General features: G+C 51.0%; 1 protein-coding gene across 13 annotated transcripts in view; it reads left to right on the top strand.

The window, feature by feature from the left end:
• TOM1L2 (target of myb1 like 2 membrane trafficking protein) overlaps positions 1-20989 on the top strand; it is a 118268-nt gene that overhangs the window by 92101 nt on the left and 5178 nt on the right. For 4 of the 13 annotated variants that reach the window (XM_070563630.1, XM_008542855.2, XM_070563635.1 and 1 more), the window contains 8 exons: positions 3408-3541; positions 5873-5921; positions 6370-6493; positions 8691-8808; positions 9938-10013; positions 12490-12555; positions 18694-18753; positions 20809-20845. In XM_070563630.1, the coding sequence (XP_070419731.1) occupies positions 3408-3541; positions 5873-5921; positions 6370-6493; positions 8691-8808; positions 9938-10013; positions 12490-12555; positions 18694-18753; positions 20809-20845 (664 nt within the window). The remainder of the gene's footprint in view (positions 1-3407; positions 3542-5872; positions 5922-6369; positions 6494-8690; positions 8809-9937; positions 10014-12489; positions 12556-18693; positions 18754-20808; positions 20846-20989) is intronic. The other 9 variants (XM_070563631.1, XM_008542856.2, XM_070563636.1 and 6 more) reach the window with 3 other exon arrangements.

A 20989-nucleotide genomic window follows, 5' to 3' on the forward strand; every position in this document is an offset into this window, starting at 1 on the left:
ATCTAGCACTTTCCAAACATTTCTGTAAAGTAGTGGAACCTTTTCTCCACAAGTAGAATTCTACAGAGAATCGCGATGTTTAAAATAGATGAAAGCAGAGCCGCCCTGACAGCCATAGGGTGGGGCCCCCGAACTCCGTGCAGTAAAGGTGCCTCAGTGACCCTCTGCAGAGCTTCCCCAATCCTCCAACCCCTTTGTTTTACCCAGGGAGAAACAGGCCCACAAGTGCTGCAGGCCTGGGGAGCTAATCCAGTCACGGCTCCGTGCTGCCTGCCACTTGATCCCCAGAGCCCAGGAGGGACTGAATCCAGCCCTGCCTTGGTGGTTCTGGTGCTATGGGTGCTCTGAGCCATGTTTTTGAGACACTCCCTGCAGTCTTCTGAGGGATCAGGTTTAGCTCTCCTTTGACTTTGGTGGACCATCCTTGGGGCCTGCTCTTTGTCCCGGGGCTTCTGCTGTTTAGGCTGGGGGTAGGAGCTGGTCTTCACTTACTGGAAAGAAGTACAAGCCAGAGGCTCTGCTGGAGGAACTTTCATGATAGGGTGACACGAGGCGGCAGTGCGGAGTAGAGGTGTGTCCAGACTGCTGTGGGAGCCTTACGGAGGGAGAGGTGGGGAGGGCCTTGGAAAACATTATGAGTCGATAGGGAGATGGGTAACTGGGCAGACATGTGGTAATGCTGGCCCTGTAAAATGTTAATGGTAGAATCTAGGTGTAGGGTATATAGTATCCACTATAAGATTCTTTCAGCTTTCCTCTACTTTTGAAAATTTTTGTGATTGTGTTGGGGTGGGGAAGTATCCTGAGGCCTTGAAGGATGAGTAGGAATTTGGTTTTGTTTTGTTTAAAGATTGGCACCTGAGCTACCATCTGTTGCCAGTCTTTTGTTTTCTTCTTCCTCTCCTTTCCTCCCCAGAGCCCCCCAGTACATAGTGGTATATTCTATTTGTGGGTCCTTCTGGTTGTGCTATGCGGGATGCCACCTCAGCATGGCCTGATGAGTGGTGACATGTCCGTGCCCAGGATCCAAACCGACAAAACCCTAGGCTCTGAAGCGGAGCTCGCGAACTTAACCACTCAGCTGGGAGGCTGGCCCCAGGAATTTGTTTGATGGAAAAGGAGGAGAGGGACATTGCAGGCAGAGGGCTGACTTTTCAGGGGCCCCGAGCAGTGCGGGCTAGTGTCTGAGGCCATCTGCTATTCTAAGAAGTGGAGAAGGCCCATGGGCTCTAGGACATGATGCCACAAGCTTCTGCAGGGCTGGGTGGCCTTGGACTTGTTTCCCATGACATGCTGCTACACACCCCTTGGTGTGCGGGTCCTGTGTCTTGAAATTGGCCTGTACTGTGGATGGAAAGTGACTGACCTCCTCCTTTTCCCCTCCCCAATGCAGGGCTCCAGGCTTTGCATTGCTTATCAGAGATTTTTTGCAGACCCTCTAGTCCCAGTTTTATCTGTACTGGCAGGAGCACATTCAGGCCGGCAAGGAACACTCCTGGTAGCCCAGGAAAGGTTTGTGGCAGACAGCTGAAAGTCAGGTGCTGCTGCGCCTTTTTCCTCTGTCCCCTGGCTCCAGCTTTCCCATTCTTCCATCCCACGCTCTTTGGCAGGTCTGCAGCATTTCTTCCAAAGCGCTGGGCAAGACCTACTGCCCGAGTACTGGCCAGATGTCTTTCCTATTGGTTAGCAGGGGCTGGCCTTTTAAAGTAAACCTAAATCCATGCTTCCTTGTGAGCCCTAAGTAGATGCTCCCTGCACTCTAACGATGTTATAAATTCTATGATTATTCACGTTGTTCACTTCAGTCCTGGCTGTTGGGATCTTTCACATGGTCTAATGTGATTGCTCCTTTCTTAAGTTTGGGCATTTTAATTAATTTATTTGTTTTTAATGTTGAGAGCCTGGCTTCATTTTCGCATCACTCATAAGCATACTTTATTTCTGTAATTAGGGTTTCCACTGTGCTGCTGGGCTTTCCTGTGTCTGTGATCATCCCTGTGGTGACTGAATTTGACCTGCGAGTGTCTGTCAGCACCCATGGCAATTATTGTGTGCTAATCCATCACAAATGGAGACCCGGCCAGGCCCCAAGGCCCAGGCTGGTTCTCAGTGCCCCTCTCCTGGCTGGCCTGGGGACATGCACCATTCACAATGGTAAACAGGGTGTGTTTTGTGGTGTTTCACTCTTTTCTGGACCTTAGTGTCCTCTGCAATTATTTTTTTTAATTTTTGGTGAGGAATATTGGCCCTGAGCTAAGATCTGTTGCCAATCTTCCTCTTTTTTTTTTTTTTTTGCTTGAGGAAGATTAGCTCTGAGCTACTATCTGTGCCAGTCTTCCTCTACTTTATATGTCACTTACCACCAGAGCACGGCTGATGAGTGGTGTAGGTCCACGCCTGGGTTCCAAACCTGCAAACCCAGGCTGCCAAAGTGGAGCGTGCCAAACTTAACCACTAGGCCACCGGGCTGGCCCCCCTGGGAGGTATTTGAGGGAGCTCCACAAGCAAGTTTCAATGAGAGCATGAGTCAGCCTGCCGTTCAGAGCAGGAAAGGCCTGAGGAAGCCAGGCCATAAAGTGATAAGGGCCTGTCTTCAGAGAGATGTTGCTTCCAAGGGTAGAGAGGGCTCTAATGGTGACTGGGGTTCATGAGAGTCACCTTTGTCCTGCCGCAGAGCCATGTGGGAGCTGCTGAGCTTCTGAGACCTCAGCAAGATGGCAGACGTGCCACCGAAATGTACCTAATGCAGTCATAAAATACATTCCTGCTGTTGCTTGGAGTATGAATAAACTGATCTCATCTTTTGGAAGGGTCTTTTACTATTACCAATCAATTTTCTAAATAATCATACCCTTTGACCCACAAATTCCACTTCCAGGAGCTCATTCTATGGAAGTGCTGGCACAAATGCAGAAGCACATATATATACAAATGTTCATTGCTGCACTATTTGGGTGGGCCCAAAAAAGAGAGACCACAACCTAAATGCCCAGCAATAGAAGAATGGTGATATATGTTATGAGACACACACAAAAGAATGAGGCAGTCTGTACAAAGTGATGGGGAAAGGTGTCTGGAATATTTTGTTGAAGAGAAAAAGCAAGCTGCAGAGAATCATATCCTTATATTTTAAAAATGATTTATACAAATGTGTATTTATGTACATACAACAGTATATACGTAAGGACATTTGTCTATCTATTGAAAAAGAACTTGTTTCCTTTATGGTAGGAGGAGACAATGAGGAAGGGGCCTTCCACTTTGCATCCTACACACTCATCTGGCTTTATGGATGAGCACGTACTCCTTTTGTGACTTTTAAGAGTCAGTACACATTTTTCCAAAGTAAATAGAATGTAACAAAAAGTGTACCCAGCCGGCTAGCCAGAAGTGTGTGTGTTCCCTAGGAGCTGAACAGGACCTGCCGGGCCATGCAGCAACGCATTGTAGAGCTCATCTCCCGAGTGTCCAACGAGGAGGTCACTGAGGAGTTGCTGCATGTCAATGACGACCTCAACAATGTCTTTCTCCGATATGAGAGGTGGGAGCCAGGGTCCTTTTTTTTCCCTTGAAAAGATTATTGCCATAACAGAGGGATTTCTTGTATAAACAAAGGACAGAGAGAGAGAGAGAGAGATTAGAGTTGGAAAATACTCACCATAGATACTAATTTGTTCCCAGATGACAGGCAAAATGCTTCTTGTTCTCCTGGGAACTTAGTAGCAGGAAAGTGACATACAGAATTGAGCTCTGCCCTTTGTCAGTCTCAGGCTGCTCTGCCTTCCCCACTACCCAACCCCTGGCACGAGGAGGACTGGGGGGCCTGGGGACTCTGGAGCTTCACACCTATTCCTTTGAAGAGCCTTTAAATTTGAAAAGGATTAAAGGGGGGAAAAATCTCTACTAAGGAAAACAAATTTCCTCTTTCCCATCTTTAAAAAAAGAGAGATTTTTCCCTGTCTTTGCAAATGTCAGTGTGTCTGGAGCATTCAGAAGCAGGCAGGGTGTAAGTGGTGGAATGCTGCTGCGTAGGAAAAAACACACATTCATTTCAGTCCTTTTGGCAGTCAGATTATTTTTGGATTTGAGGTAACAAACTTGAAAATTCTTTTCTCTTTCCAAAACCTTCTCTTGGGAAAAAGTGAAAAGCATCTTATTCAGAGACAGTTTTCAATAGGTGTACTGGCAAGCACAGTTCCCATCACGGCACTCTGATGAGTGCACCACGGGCTTCCCTGAATCACCCAGCACTGGTGCCAGAAAGCACCCTGACAGGGCAACCTTCTCCTTCTAAGTCTGAGGCCTGAGTCCCCTGGTGCCTTGGGGCCCTGGCCTCTCTGCTGAGTCACGGCCTGGTGATCTGACATCATTTAGGGTCAGTGTGACACATACCTGCAGCTGAGGATTTAGAGGGTGATTTTCTGTGGTTGTCACAAACCTAAGCTTTGTCTCAGCTTCAACTGTGGCAGTAGGGATGGGTGCCCCTGTGTCTGTCTGACAGATGAAGAAACCTGCAGTAAGAATGTGGGACCACCCAGGGGTGTGTCGCTCAGAGAATAGGAGCAGATCTGAGGTGCCTCAGCTCCCAGCCTGAGACCCCTTTCCATATGATTCCAGTTTTCCCACTTTAGATGGGCCTGGCTTTTAACCTGTTAAACCCATTTTAGCCCCTTCTAGAATAGGATGACCGGAGCTAATGTGGGCCTTTTCACCCAAGTCTGCCAGTTCTAGCGGTACCACAAATTCAGAGGCCAAGCCTGCGGCCAACAGCCCCGAGGTGTCATTCTGGCTAGTGTGCCTTTGATAAGACAAAGTGTCCCTTGAGGAGGGGGTGGGAAAGGTACTCTAGGGTTAGAAACTTTTCAGATTCTCCTTATAGATCATAGTTGAAAAAAACCACACGAATCTTAAAACCACAGTCGTAACACATCATCCTAATCAGATTGTCCTCCTGGGGATCCCTGCTCACCAGGTGCTGACCCCAGCAAGTGGGGAGACCAATGTGGAGCAGCAACTCTCAGTAAAGCCTGGTTTCTCCAGGCTTCGGCTGGAAAATGTCCCTTAGCTACCTCTTTGCCCATGGCATTTTGGAACTTTTAAATGCAACAAATGGCAGCCCCCACACACATCTCACAATTGCTCTTCTATTCCCCACCTGGTATGAGAATGACTCTGGTATGGGAAAGGAGAGCCTTTCTGCAGTTGCTTCAGGCCAAGTCCCAATGGGATGACAGCCCCTTACTGGTTGGCCTAAGCCTCCTGAGCTACTGGGAAGCCTTTGCACCAGGCCAGAGGCCTGTACCTCTCTTCCTTCTCTAGGTGCCTGCCCCGTGTGTAGCCACCCCCTTTCCTCCAGCAAGGTGAGCTGGAGGCATTTTAGTGACATCAGCTAATTACTCCCCAGCACAGCTCTGTGAAATAGAGAGGGGGCTGCACTTCTTGCCTGGCTTTGCAGATAGACATCTGAGATGCCTCCAGGTAAAGTGGTTGGCCCAGCCTCCCCTCCACGGCCAAGGGAACACTCTCTGGGCCCAAGGTGTGTGGGTACAGCTGGGGGTGCTCGTAATGGCTTCCTGGATGTGTCAACCAACACCCTTCTCCCTCACCTCAGGGTGCCCATGGTGAGGCCAGGAGGCTGATCATCCTCTGGGGGAGTCCATGCAGAGAGAGGGGTGGTGAAGTTCTGCGTGTGTGAGTCCACTCCCTCTAGCCCCCTAAAAGGGCCTGGTTAGTCTCCTTTCCCAGAGCCAGAGCTTCGGTCTCTGCTGGCCTCCCAGGCCCCTCGGTATCTGGGAGCTCTTCACAGGACTAGTGAGCCTCACAATGCCAAGTCATCCCTCTCTCCTTACTCTGCTTCCCCTTCCCCCATTAGGTTCGAACGATACAGATCGGGCCGATCAGTTCACAGTGCCAGTAATGGAGTAAGTATTCCTTCAGAATTCTCTCATCTCTGGACGCCGGGAGACCTGCCTCAATTTGGTCTCATCTTCGTTTCTCTAACTGGGGTTAAATATTTGGGTAATTGAAGAGCAAGTTCTGGTTGATGGGATACGGAAAAGTGCTAGCAGGCGCATCGCTGGCAGGAGAGTGGCAAGGAAGCCCCAAGTTACAGCTCCCAGGGCAGTCACTGTTCTGGGGACCGAGTTAGCCCTGCCTTCTTTAAGTGGGGGGGAGGGCCAGTGGGTAGGGGCTCACTAACAGCCCGTGCCCACTGTGGGCCCCTGAAGTCGAGGTAAGGGAAGCTGCCTTTCTCCTGTATTGGTACAGTGTCGCTGCTTTTCCTCTGGAACCCTGCCCAGTGCCTGCTGGCTTTTACCTTGGAGCCCACACAAGGGCTCTGGGGCTCACCGCCGTCTCATGCTCTGACAGGTACTGAATGAAGTGACCGAAGACAACTTAATAGACCTGGGGCCGGGGTCTCCAGCGGTGGTGAGCCCCATGGTGGGGAACACGGCGCCTCCATCTTCTCTCTCCTCCCAGCTTGCAGGCTTGGGTGAGTGTCTCATAGGGGCGGAAGGAGCCTCCTTTGTGGGCTGCTTCCTGGATATGAGTCTGGGCTGACGGCCTCTTTCTCTCTCTTTGTTGGAAGGCCTGAAGAGAGCTTTTTGAGGAATCCACGGGGAAGTGTATTCCTGAGTCCTGGCCAATCTTACCACCTTCCGTTCATAACTTCTTTCCCTAGACTTAAAGTTTATACCTGTGTTGGAAGGCAGGGGTGGGGAGAGTTCCAAGAAACTGGAAGTTGTTTGCTGTTTGCTGTTTAAAGAAAGGTGGCTGCTGTGTTTTATCTCGAATACTCCCTATGGTTGAAGTGATTTCTTTTTCAACATCAACCCGGCCAAGGATGGCAAATAGGTTTCAGCTCATTGGCTGCTTAGAACACAGATTTAAGCAGGATGCTGAAGCCACATCAGGGCTTGGAAGATGAGTGTGTGATTGAATGCTGATGTCTGCCGCGGGCTTGGAAACAGAAAGTGGTGGCGCTGACATATTTGCTCTCCTTGAACTAACAACAAGCTAAAGTACTCTCTTGTCTGAAACCTAAAAGAAAGAAACTCACCACTTGTCCACAGTTCATTCCGTTTAAAAGTGTATATATGACTGTAGTTGCTACAAATACACTGGATGATAGCAATTTATAACGAAATTATAGTATTGAAATAAGCATGGCCCTCTCAAAATTCTTCTACTTTGCTTTTCTATTTTCTTTTTTTCTTTTTTTTTTTTTTAAAGATTTTATTTTTTCCTTTTTCTCCCCAAAGCCCCCCGGTACATAGTTGTGTATTCTTCGTTGTGGGTTCCTCTAGTTGTGGCATGTGGGATGCTGCCTCAGCGTGGTCTGACGAGCAGTGCCATGTCCGCGCCCAGGATTCGAACCGACGAAACACTGGGCCGCCTGCAGCAGAGCGCGCGAACTTAACCACTCGGCCACGGGGCCAGCACCTCTATTTTCTTTTTTTCTTAATATTTATCTTTATACCTTCATTTCATTTCAATTGAATTGAGCTCTTATTTAGTGGCCCTGTCAGTTGCTGTGATTCTGGCTTCTCAATATCTCATATATCTATAGCCAGCGTTTCTCTTTCAGAACAGATTTCTCTGCCTTCAGTTCATCCAGCACATGGCCAGATTTAGTACCCAAAATTCAGATTGAACTCTGCTGCCTCCCTCTTTAAGAAAAGCCTAGTGTTTTTGCCATCAACTCCTTTACCCGGCATTGGAGGCTCTTCACCAGCCATGTCCCACCTGCCTTTCTGGCCTCATCCTCCTTTAATCTCTCTCCATGAGCACTGTTCACTTCACACACCCTGGACTTCCCAGTGCCTTTGTACCTGCCATTTACTCCTTCTCCCACAGCATAGTCCCACTTGTCCTTACAGACCCACTCTTGTGTCAGTGTTGAGTCTTTCCCAATATCTCCAGCTAAATACTGCTGTTGTCTGTCTGTCTCCCACCTACTCTGTATGCACCTCGAGGCCAAGGACCACATCAGATTCAATGGTCCACTCAGGATCTAAAACATGGTGGGTACCTGAGCAATATTTGTCAAATAAATAAATGACCCAGGTCCTTAGACACTGTGATCGAGTTAATGAAAAATGCAGGGGTCGGCCCGGTGGCGCAGCAGTTAAGTTCCCACGTTCCTCTTCTCCGTGGCCTGGGATTCGCCGGTTCGGACCCCAGGTGCAGACACAGCACCTCTTCACACACCATGCTGTGGTAGGCGTCCCACATAGAAAGTAGAGGAAGATGGGCACGGATGTTAGCTCAGGGCCAGGATTCCTCAGCAAAAAAGAGGAGGATTGGCAGTAGTTAGCTCAGGGCTAATCGTCCTCAAAAAAAAAAAAAAAGAAAAATGCACTGACAAGGGCATTGTGGGAAATCTTCAGGGGCATTGGCCCTAGGCCCTGCCTCCTTACTGCCAGCAATCTTCCTTTTATTCATAGTGACTTTCTCCACCATGAACAGCGTGGGGATCAGCAGCTGTTCTGTCCCCCATCTGAGCCCCACCCGTGGCTCCTCCTGCATGTGATGGGCTAGGAGTGCAGAGAAAAGTCCTGTGTACCCCCTACCCAAGCTCCCCATAGACCTTTAACCTGCCCAGCTGGCATCCTAAGTCTGAGACCCTCCATTAAGTCCACACTCCACATTTTATTCTCATCCTCCTCTCGTTTGTTTTGTTGCCACAGACTTGGGGACAGAGAGCGTCAGTGGCACCCTCAGTTCACTCCAGCAGTGTAATCCCCGCGACAGCTTTGACATGTTTGCCCAGACAAGAGGGAACTCCTTGGCCGAGCAACGCAAGACGTATGTGGGGGGCATTTTAATGGCTTTCAGAAGATATTGGGGGAAGATTGATCCAGGCCTGGTCACAGGCCAACACAAAGAACCCTTTTATTTACCAGGTCCAGGACTGCCAAGAACTTTGAAATGTGGCTGTGAGGACTTGGCAGTAGACACAGATGTTGAATGAATGCCACCCCCCACCTTGGGTTTGATTGTAGTTGGATTTCTCCCATCAGTCACAGGGAGTGCTCTGCTGTTCTCTTTGCTCCCCATGCTGCTGCTGCAGAAACCTTGTCTGTAGGAGGAGCTGGGAGCTAGGAGGGTGCAGCTAGGCGGGGATGAATTCATTCCTAGCAGCGTGGTTTTCCTGCCCAGGGATATGGGCAGAGGCTTCCCTGACAGCAGCTCTGACCAGGATGGGCCATATGGAACTGGGGGAGTTGATTCCAAAATAGACAATGCCCAGCATCTCAGGGAGGCGCTGGAACCTGCTTTGAACTTTCTGTTCAGCCTAAAGGCAGGTGAGGAACACTTTTCGCCACCTTTCCCAGGGGCGTGGGATCTTGATGCATTCAGCTTTCTGAGTCCCATGCTCAGGAATCAACGGGTTGACCAGAAACCCAGGGCTCCATGCACCCTTCACCAGAAAAAGTTGGTTTCAAAATGGATACAGTGAAAGAGATCAGGGAACAGAGGAAGACAGCCCTCATAATCAATGACAGACCCCAATCCCAAGCCAGGAGACTACCTCGTCAAATGCCACTGAGCCTGCTGCTTTTAAAATAAGAAGTAATGTTACTTTGCCTTTATTTAGCCCTTTCCTCTGAGCAGTTTCAGGGCACTTTTGACATCCTGTCATTGAGCTTTAGAGATGCCCTAGTATTGTTACTCAAGTGAGGGATGTTGAGTGTCGCAGACCCCAGAGGAAATGACCGGCTGAGCCAGTGCTAGAACCCAGGCCTCCTAGCTTCAGCTGCAGTCAGACAGATGGCACGAGCCTTTAGCCTGTGCCCAAATGCCAAGGCCTCAGGGAACATTTTTCTGAGTACATGTGAGGGAGGTCCCATGAATAGAAAGTGATTAAGGTCACTACCCCATCCCCTGTGACAGCTGGGGGTAACTGACTCTGCTTGTGCTGCTTCATCTCCAGGGTAACCTACGAAGATCCCCAGGCTGTCGGAGGACTTGCTTCTGCACTAGATAGTCGGAAACAGAGCTCCGAAGTGGTAGGTCTTTCACCCTGTGTTTCTGCCTGGAGTCCTCTGGAAGGAAAGTCAGGCAGTTTGGTAAAGCTGGATGGATAATTAAGCTGAATCTGGCTTGCATGGAGGGCACACTAGGGGAGACCAGGATAAGAGCCCTGTATAACCTCATTGAGTCCTTGTCACACCCTGTTGGTGATGCTCCTTGTCAGCTTTCCCATGACACCCAAGAGGAAACAGGCCCAGAGAGGTGGTGACATGCCCAGGGCACCAAGTGAATAGACAGCAAGCAGGGACCACTCCCAGGAGATCCACCCCCCAGGACCCCTACAATCCCTACCTTCGTGGCCCCGAGCTCTCAGGACATGGGTCTCCTATGGCCAGACGGGGTCTCTCCTCAAATGTTTCAGTGCCCTGGGGGTGGACAGCGCTCTGACCAAATAATGGCCCTTACAAGGAAGGGAGTGCTGATCTGAGCCACATCTCTGCTGATCATTTGTAGCAGGCCTAGCCTAGCCAAGCAGTGCTTCCCTTCAGAAGGCAGCTGACAGTCAGGATTTATTTGGGGAGCTGGGGCTGGAGGGGTGGGAGGAGTGGTTGGATGATGGCTAGGAGGGTGTTCTGGGAAGTTCCATGTCTGGAAGGAGCAGCGCTAAAGCCAGAGGTACTTTGAAGTGGAGAGTGATACTTGTTGGGGCCCCAAGATGCAGCCATGGTTTCTGTAAGATTTCAGATCACTGCAGGGAAAGGATTTATGTCTTAATGCTTCTCTTGAGATTGTTTCTCTTTTTGCCTAACTAAGAAATGTGTGTGGCAGTGTGTGAATGACTGTCTGTTTGCAGGGGCAAGGAGAGGGGAGGCTGTTGGGACAACCATCCCAGACAGCTAGAACTCCTTTCAGGGTCCCCCAGCTGGGCTAGAAAGGGGCAGTGTTCATCTGCCCACTGGATGGGGAGGTTTGCTTCCCAAATTCCAATTCTTGGCCTCCTGCAGCCCCTGTCCAAATGGGCCCAGGCAGGCAGCAGGGCTGCTGCCTGGTTTCTGTGGGAAAGCTCTCCTTGGGGGAAGGGACTCCTTGCCTCTTCTGGTCTGGCTCAGCCAACTTGTTAGGAGGGCTGTGCATTCCTCTGCACTGGCCACCAGGGGGCACAGAAGAGCCAGCCCGGCTGCCTTGGGTTCTCAGTACCCTGCCTTTCAACAGAGGGGTGGGCAGTACCCCCTCTCCAAGAACCCTCAAGACCAGAAGTCCCAAAATCTATGCAGCGGTCATAGTTCTGTTTCTCCCGTTACTTAGAATGCCTCTCACCAAACTCAGGGAGGTGTTAGGGAGCCGGGCTGAGGGCCTACCAGCACACTGCCAGGTGAGGACGTCCCCTCCTCCTGGCTAACCCTGGCCTGGCCTGCAGCCTCATCCGTCAGCCAGGCTGACCTGGTTTGCTTCCCCCTCTGCCTCCAGGGCCTGCCCCTGTCCATGCCAGGGTGTGTCCTACCACACCTCTGCTGTTATCAGTGCCCAGGCCTGAGTCCGAGCACAGGAGATGTGGCCGGCTTCCCGCCCTTCACCCTTTGGGTGCGTGGCTTGGCCTGTCTCCCTGTTTTCAAAGGTCTTGATGACTCCAGCATGTTTTCCACATGATGGTAGGCAGATTGCTTTTCATGTTTACTGCTCGATGGGACGATACGGGGAAGCAGGGTCATGTTGGCTATGTGTGTGTGTGTGTGTCTGTATGTTTCTGCGTGTGTGTGTATATATCTTTGCATGTATCTATGTCTATGTCCGTCTCTGTGTGTGCGTGTGTGTCTTTATATCTGTGTGTACTGTACACACATACTTTCTCACATTCATCTTTAGGCCAGTACTTTGGGTTATGTTGTTCCAGATCCTAAACCATGCTGACCTGGACCAAGGGAGAAATTAAGAACACAGTACTATAAAGGGGAAAAAATTGTGTAGCTATGCCTCCACAGTGCAACCAAATCAGTAGTCTTAACTTTAAATGTTTTTGTCATTTAAAAAAAGGCAATATACCCAAATTCAGCCTTCAAGTTAAAGAGAGTGGAAAAAGAATACACAGCTAACTGAGTAGGAGGAAAAAGAGGGAAAAAAAAGCAGAAATAAGTTAGAAAAAAGTAGTAATTATTTTGTAAAAGCTGGTTCTTTGAAAAGTCGGCCCTTTACCAACCCTGGGAGCCCTAATTGGCAGAAACAGCCCTGGTCGACCTTCTGTGACCTCATGGAGATTTTTCAAGTATACAGGAATAGTTGACAGGAGTATATGTTACCCTGTTGGGATTCTTGGTTACTAAACTTCTCTTCTCTTTTCCAGGCAGGTAAGGGGGACATGCTGGAGCGGGTGGGGGCACTGAGTCACATCTTCCATGATAAACAGTCAACTCTGAACAGTGGCTTTTCTGTTTCCGTGATATATATACTATTGCCTTCTTTATCATGAGTCTTGCTGTGACTTTTCTTTCTGGGACTTTTCTGTCCTCGGCCCAGAAGAGAGGTAAAGGTGGGGACTCTGACCTGGAGCCCATAGACAGCTGGCTCATAACCCAAGGAATGGTGAGAGGTCACCAGCTGAGCCAAGCCCCCTGTCCACCCTGGCGCTTACTGTGTTACCTGCTGAGCCCTCGTGAGTCAGACAGTACAAGGCCATTCTCTCCCTCTGACTGGGGGCCAAATTTTCCCCTCCTGTCTTTATACAATCTCCTTAAGCCACAGACTTCCCGCCCCAGAAACACTTTCTCTGATTTTTTGCTGAGGTCCATGCTTCTGGACCTTACAGGTCTGGGGCATTTTCAGGAGTGAGGGGGAGGGCCCCTTCCCTCCTTTTACTGTCTCAGGAGCTCTTGGCAGTATTCACTTTTCCAGGATGAGCACAAGTTACTGTGGCTTTTGTTTGGGAGGGGATGTTTCTAAGAGAACAGACTCAAAGCATCTGACCGGTCAGAAAAGCCCCCTCCAGCCTGTGAATTTGACAGTCCTAGGCTGATGGGTTTTTTTCATGTAGTTATTTTTGTCCACTACATCTGCCAGAAAGATTTGAGACCTCTTAAAGAAACACACAAACAAATAGGAACAGAATAAAAAGACAAAACCAGGAGAGTTTAATATCATATCCACAGTTAGTTCTCATGAAGTAGAGCTTTTCTGATACAGAGACCTGAAAGGGTTTCTCCTGCCTCGTCTGATCAGGTGGCTCTGAGTCGGGTACATAGAGGGTGACCTCGTTCCAGGCTGCTTGCCTTGGAGTAATGATTTCATCTCAAAAGAAGCCACAGCCCTCACCAAGCACCTCTAACATAGAGGCCAAAGGTCTGTGCGTGTATGGTGGTGCTGGAGCAGGAGAGGATGCAGAGAGGGAAAGATGATAGAAACCGTGAAAGTGTAGGCCTCTGCCCTGCAGCCGGGGTCGGGGAGACACTGCACACACCACAGGGAAGAAGCACAACTGACCCCTGGGGACCGTGCCAGGCTGGGCCAGCATGTCCAAGACTGCAGGCAGCACAGAGGGGTCACCTGCCTGAGCAAGGTGTGACCAGCATGCAAGAACGTGGGCCACACAGAGTCATCAGAACTATGAGGGCGAGGGGTATCTTTCTGCCACCCGGCTTGGAGCTAGTGATCTTGGCACAGCCACACTCACGTGGGGCAGGGCTCCCTCCACCTGTCACAGCAGCAGGCAGCCTGTCCTGCTCTGTTTCTGCACCAGACACCAAGGTCATTCTCAGAGACATGGGCTGCCTGGCCCCTCATTTGCTTCTTTAGGAGCAGGCTGAAGCTCTGGCCCACCTGTGTGGGTGGCCTTAGAGCAGGACTCCTGGAGACCATGTCCACTGCCTTGTCCAAATTGGGAGGATGCAGCCATATGTCCTTGTGCCTATTAATCCTGCGAAAAAGGATACTGCCCACACAAACTACCCTGAGGGCAGCCTGGCAGCTGGTGGTGGTGCCTGCCTCTGCCCACACAGGCCGCCCCCCCGGCCCTGTCCTCACCTAGAGCTCCAGTCTCCGACTTCCCAGAAAACAAGCCCGACTAACAGCTAACCTGGTGTCTGACCTGCCTGACTGCAGTGTTTTTTCTTTTAAATGTGTATTAATTGCTTTGCCTTATTTCCATAGTGTAGAATCCCTGAGCCTTTCCACACCTCCCAAGTACAGATTCTTTACTTGGAAACTTTTTGTTCTATTGAGAGAGACCAAAAGGCTTTTAGTCTGTCCCGCACGTTGAGGGGGTGGTGCGAGCATTGCAGGGAGGATTTTGCAACCTCTCTGGAAATAGCCTACCCAACCTACAGAAATTGCTCCTGTTGCAGTGGAAATTGGCCAGTTAGGTTTCCTTGTGCGGTTGGGGCTATGGAAGATGGGCCCTTGCTCTCCCGGGACTTAGGCGTGTGGATATCTGACGCCAAAGTTAACAACACTAGGTTCATTATCAGTTGAAGAGAACACTGAGAATCGTCACGAGCCAGGCTCCCTGGAGACTGCTGGTGCACATGCTCTCTCTCCCCTGCCCTCTGCAGCTCACGAGCCTTTTGCTTCTCCTGGCTGGCAGTCAGAGAGGAATGTCTCCCTAAATGCAGGGTACAGCCAAGAAAATAGCCTGATGTGAGCGAATCTAAGTCCCAACAAGAACATGAGGGGGTTGGTAAAAAGAGCCTGCTGCTGCCAAAGCCCAGGCTTGGGCCAGAGGGTGAGGGACTCCCTCCTCAGACCTGGAGGACCCCCAGACACAGCAAGCCCAAGGCCACAAAGAGTGCTGCTGGGGCTGAGTCTGTGGGAGCACCTCTCCCCTTTGGGCAGGTGACCTTACTGCTCCCTGAGCAGAGCTGCCCTGCCTGCAGCCCAGTGAGGATCAGCTGACAGCAGACAGCTCACCCACTGCTCGTGTCAAAATCTGCCACTTCTGGCATCCGCCACGCCAGTTTGTCTTTGGACTCTGAAGGTGGACAGGGCTTCTCTAGCCATTGCCTCCGCTGAGCCAGCCCTGTCCAGCCTGTCATCAGAGAGAGGTGGCTTTAGGTGCTGGTCTTTGTTGGAGGGTGTTCCCGTCCTAGCTTCCTTTATTTTTCCTCTCTTCACATCTCTTTCCCTTTCTGCCTACCTCCTCCAACTCACACTCTTCTTCAGACCCCTTGGACCAACCTTCAGCTTGAATCATTGCCCAGACAGATGCTAAAACCATGGCATATCAGAGCCCACAGTCTCTTAGGGATCAGCTGGGCCAACCCTCATTTGACAGATGAGAACACTGAGGCCTCACAGGGGCCTGGTGATGTGCCCAAGGCCACGGGGCAGAAACAGAGTCCAGTGCCTTCTCTAGTCAAGGCCTCTCCTTTCCTTTCTGTCCACCTGGACAGGGGAGCTTCCTCTTCCTCCCCCACGGTGTCTTCAGTTCCTCTTTGTAGAGCAGTGACATGTTCAGTCTGTGTCTGATAGCACCTGCATTATTAGCAGGAACTTTACCCTGGTGTAATACTCAAAGCATCGATATACAGGGCAGCAGGTTTATACAGCTAGGGTGCTATGTCCAACCCCGAGTAAGCGAACCCCTGCCTTACGTTAGATAAGCTTTACTGTTAGCACACACCCTGGCTCCACAGTGATTCACACCCTGAGGCCAAGTGTCTTTCATCCTGTAAGGAGTCAATTCCAATAATTTCTGACGTCCCTGGGTTTCTGAATTAGAAAACAGAAACACCAGCCTGGAAGTTCAGGGACTCAGAGTCCTGACGGGTGAAAGGTAAGTATGACCTGGGCATCACCGTTTCTCAGATGAGGAGACCAAGGCCAAGAATCGCCCAAGCCCCTGCCCCTCCCTCTCCACCCGAAACTCTGAGGCTTTGTAGGACAGCAGAGGCTCGGGAGCTCCTGGGTGAGGAAGCAAGTCTAGAGAGAAGCCACTCGCCTCAGGTCTTGGCCCAGTAAGTGCTGGGACCCTGGCGAGCCCAGTGCTCCCTCCTCAGCCTGGCTCCCGCAGCTTTGCTGTCCCATAGGTATACTGCTTATTTGGACAAGTCTAGGAGAGGGAAGAAAAGTGTTCCCCTGATCCAGCTTTTGTGGAATTTTTTTTTTTTTTTTGAGGGAGTGATGAATTTCTCAAATGTCACTGTTTATTTTCTGAGTGTGCTGGCTCTCAAGATTAATAGTCAAACAAGAAAACTGGAGCATGATCCCTGGCCTCGAGGGACTTTTTTTTTTTTAAACATTTTTTTTAAAGATTTTATCTTCTTCCTTTTTCTCCCTAAAGCCCCCCAGTACATAGTTGTATATTCTTCGTTCTGGGTCCTTCTAGTTGTGGCATGTGGGATGCCGCCTCAGCGTGGTTTGATGAGCAGTGCCATGTCCATGCCCAGGATTTGAACCAATGAAACACTGGGCTGCCTGCAGCGGAGTACATGAACTTAACCACTCGGCCACCGGGCCAGCCCATCGAGGGACTTATTTTTGAACATTAACAAAAAAATTATAAGCGAAATCTGAAGGTTTAAGGCCCACGACCCCTTAATGGCTTTTTTCAAGCTTTTGCCACACATTAGGAAGCTCTGCCTATCGGACCTCTGTTTCTTGTGGGTGAACTAAAGCTGGTGGGTGTGAGAAAGGCCAGCACACACTCCAGCCGCTGTTGTTGGACATGTTTTCTCTTTGGAGAGTCGGCGGACTTTCCAAGCTTTAGTTCTGGGAACTTAGCATGGCACACATCCTCCCAGAGGCCAGGCATTCTGACTTAGAAGCATCAGGATAATGAAAATTGGCATCTGCTGTTAGGAGAACGTGTCAAGACAGAAGCCCTGCCAGCAAGCATTGTGTTAGCAGATCGAGCTCTGCTTTCTTTTTGGTCGGGAAGGTGGGTGCTGCCTCAGGTGCTATTAGCACGTTCGTCGGGCGTTTGTGCCCTCCAGAGTAAGAAGCACATGTTCTTTGTCCCTAGGAGCCATTTCAGGTGATTTGATACTCCTTGATATTTTTTCATTTCAACCTTCTTAAGTCCCCAGTAAGTCACAGAAATAAAATGGCAACATAGACAGAATCTTCCTAATCCAATCAAGGTTGCTCCAGCTTTTCTGAAAATGCGTGTGGACTGCACACGCTGGGTCTGTAGTTAGGCACGGGCAGTGAAGCTGCTGCAGGTAACCAGAGCGAGGGCTCTGCCGACTCGCCGAGGGTGTGCCCATGTGCAGGGCTCCGGCAGAATGGCAGCCCTGCTCAGTGTGCTCGGGCAGGCAGAGAAGTCCTCGCTCCACCGTGCACCCCAAACCCGGTCAGTGGTACCTTCTACCTCCTGGAGTGGCTTGTCATGTCAGGGCAGGGCTGGTGATGTGAAATCTTTGCTCTTTTCCTTTAAGGTCATGCCATTTTTTAGATTTGGCAAACACTAAGGCAGTCCTTTTACTGCTTATTTTAACTTTATTCTTACACTAGATTGTGACACTGAGGTGAAGCCAGCTGTAGACATAGTGCTGGTGATTTTTCTAGAAATCATGGGCTGGTGAGTGAGCTCCTGGGAGGTATTTCCCAGACCCAGGCTAGGTGAGGAGGCAGGTCACCTCTATTAAGGGCAGTCAACTCATTTCTCTAGGCTGGGAGCCAGCATTTCATTAATGCAGATTCTAGGGGGTTAAACGTTACCTTTACTTCTTGTCACATTATATCTTACAGCAACTTAAGTATTTCTAGCCAAATGCATTTTTCAGGATCACTGCCCCCGAGGCCCTTGGCACAGGTGAGCCAGGTGCGGAAACTGCTCAGGCACCCATCAGGTGCGTCTTCGTTTGCTCAGGAGCCCAGTCACCCCCCTGGCCACTGCTCCCCAGATCTGCAGGTCACTAATCCCCAGGTCTCAGTTGAACTTCTTTTCTTTGACTACTGAAGCACAGACAGCCGTTGAAAGCTGGAAAGAAAGGATGAGACTAAAGGAAGCTACTGCATTCAGGGCTGCTTCATGATTTTCCCCTTAAAGAAAGACAAAGACAACTAAAGTCCCACTAAAGTCCCTTCTGTCATCAAAGCCCTCATTTTTGCCATGTTTCTCGTGGTGGTGAAAGATGCCTACCTTCTGGCAGCCAGGCCACACCCAGGCCCTGGGTGCTTCTCCTCCCACTCAGAAATGCAGTGGGCTCACGTTTTGAAATTCTTCCAGTGAGCAAACAGAGCCCTGCCGTGCTCCCAGGGCTGGCTGCAGTGCGCCCCTGCTCTGGCAGACTGCCACTTGGCCTCCCCAGTGGTGTCAAGGGTCTGCTAGGAACTCCTCGAGTCACCCCAAGGGACTGGGTTCAACAGCAGGTAGTCAGTACTCTTCCAACTGTCATAAACGGATGAGTTCAAAATCAGCCTGCAGTACCAGCACCTTCCTGAGATTAGAAGGTGCTTTGCAACCCTGGGCTGAGAGAAGACCCCGTGATGCGAGGGCTGACACACGTAGTCAAAAAGTTCTCCATTTCAAGAACACGTACTACCGCCCTCCCTCCCTCCCCCGTCAGCCCTGCTTCTTAGAATTGGCCACCTCATTGCTTTCCCCACCTGCCTTTTCACATGTGGCTGCCTCGTGTTGCCCGCGCCTGCTGTGCCAATGTGTTTTTTTTGCTCTTTGTACGTTTTGGTTTTGTTTGGGGGTTGCTTTTGACGATTTACTTTGTTCGGTGTTCTGTCTTCCCTCGCTGGCTGTGGGGCTGCCTGGCCCGCTGCTTGCCGCCTCCATAGATCCCCGTTGCGCAGCCGTCTGTCATGGACGACATTGAGGTGTGGCTCAGGACGGACCTGGTGAGACTCGACTTTTCTATTTCGTGCGTAGAGCGTGGTGAGGCAGAGGCCCTTCTGAGGACAGGTTTTGAGGGCACCTGCGGGGGCCACTTCCCCGTGGTTGGTGGAGGAGGAAGGCTGGGGCAGGCACTGCTCCTGCAGCCACCAGCTCCCCGCAGCTGCCGTCCCATCCCACACAGGCGGATACCTGGAGGCCAGCTTCCACGGAGCACTGCTCTGGCACAGCCCTCCGCCTCGCCGCCGCCACGTGGGCTGGAAGAGGCAGAGCTGGGGTTGCAGCCTAACTCTGTCTGCCTCCAAAACACACTTTTTCCCCAGTGACTCTTCAATTTTAGGTGTGTGTGTGCTTGGGTTCTTTTGCTTTTTTGTTTTTTGAGTATTTTTTCTTTTTGTTTTTCGTGGGGGTTTTTTTGTTTTCATTTCTTTTTTTCTCTAATTTGTGAAATATACTTAGAGATGAGTCGGGTGTTTGGTTTTTTTTTAATTCACTGTCATTCCCCTTTCCCAATAACTTCTGGTATCTTGAATCTAAAAGAACCCCTGCCCCAGGGAACATTGTCTTTATCCCCAAGAGACAGGGTAGGAAGGTGAGGACATCATGCTTCTGTAAATGGCAGCAGGTCCTGAGAAAGGAGGGCTGCAGTCTCTGGTCCCTCACTCTGTCCCTTACTCCCACTTTCACTCTCAGCGGCCTGTGGGGGAGGTGGGGTGGGGTCGTTGACCAGGGGCTGATGAAGAAATGCACTCTAGGAGGGGAAGTAGCTTGCCCAAGGTCATGGGCTGGTCAGATTCTCCCCCAGACCTGGAGATGCCTTATCTCTTGCTCCTAGCTGCCTCCTCTTCAGGGGCCCTGTTCCTGGAGCAGAGCAGTTCTTTAACCACAGTGTCAGCCTGGTTGGCTGCAGGCTGCTGACATGGCCCCTCCCACACTAGGACATAGACCTCAGATGAGGCCTCTCACGGCTATGGGCCGCCTCCCTGGAAGGCCAGACTTTCCCAAAACATTCATTGCTCAGCAAGGCAGCCACTAGGTGCCAGGGGAGGAAAAAAAACGCCTCATTATATCTTTCCCAAGGGAATGCCTGGAAAAGAAATAGCTCCTCTCATGGAAGCAAAGCAGGAAGGGCCAAGCCCGTCACCTCAGAAGGGGTCCAGAAAGGGGGACAGACCTGTTCAGCAAGGCTGCACAGCAGGTCAATGGCAGAGCCAAGAGGGAAGCCAGGTCTCCTGGCCCAGCCAGAGGCCTTGTCTACTTCCCCATCTGGCCCCCTTTCCTGTCACTGTCTGTACAGTGAATTCCCAGCCCCCAGGCAGCCCTAAGAGCTCAAGTGGCCCCCGAGTTCTACAAAGAAAATCCAGTCTGATCCCCTCTCATTGTTGAGAGCGCACAGAACCTCCATGGCTCCTCAGGGGCCAGCAGCTGGTGATGGGATCTGGGCTGCAGGAGGAGGCTGGCGCAGCTCCTAGGAGGCTACAGGACATGGCCTCTGGCCCGACAGCGCTCCACTGCCAAAGCACTGCCGGGTGTTAGGCCCTGTGCCGTGGGCATCACAGCTCTGTCCTTTCCAGACTTCCCAGCTATTGATGTGGACAGTGACTTCCCAGAACCCTGTGGCTGGCTGCCAGGGGACGCTGAGTGGAGGAGCGCGTGAGAGGCCCTGGTGTGCCTCTGGCTCAGCCTCCTGTGGCCCTTTCTAGGGGAGTGTTGATGCCGGGTGGGGAGAGGCCTGCCGCCGTCCTCCGCTGAAGCTCTGCCCAGAGAGCCGGATTGCACCTTTTTGGCGATTTTTCTTTCTGGCCCTTCTGGAGGATCAAAACCTAGAACCTATTCAGTTGTTTGCTGGGTTTTTTTGTTTGTTTTTTTGCTTTTTCAAAACAAAGTTCCTGTTTGTCCAAAGAGATGATCAGTACTTTGCTATTATAGAAATCTGAGGATGGGATGTAGGAAGTTTTGCTCAGGCTGTCGTGGGCAGTGCTGCCCTGGCATGGCCGCTGGTGGGGAGAGGCAGTAGGGCGGGTGGGGCCCTAAAGCCGTTCTCTCTGCTCCTCCCACAGAAGGGCGATGACCTGGAGGAGGGCGTCACAAGTGAAGGTATGGCCTGGTCGATGACTTCAGCCCCTCTCCCCGCACCGTTTGCTGCTCTGGCCCCAGGCGGTCGGGTACACAAAGGCTGCACCCCACCACCTAGAGCCCCCACTGCCAGAGCACCGCCTGGTGTCTGGCCTGGGCTGGGCC

Source organism: Equus przewalskii, chromosome 10 (genome assembly GCF_037783145.1).
Source record: "Equus przewalskii isolate Varuska chromosome 10, EquPr2, whole genome shotgun sequence".
Lineage (NCBI taxonomy): Eukaryota > Metazoa > Chordata > Mammalia > Perissodactyla > Equidae > Equus > Equus przewalskii.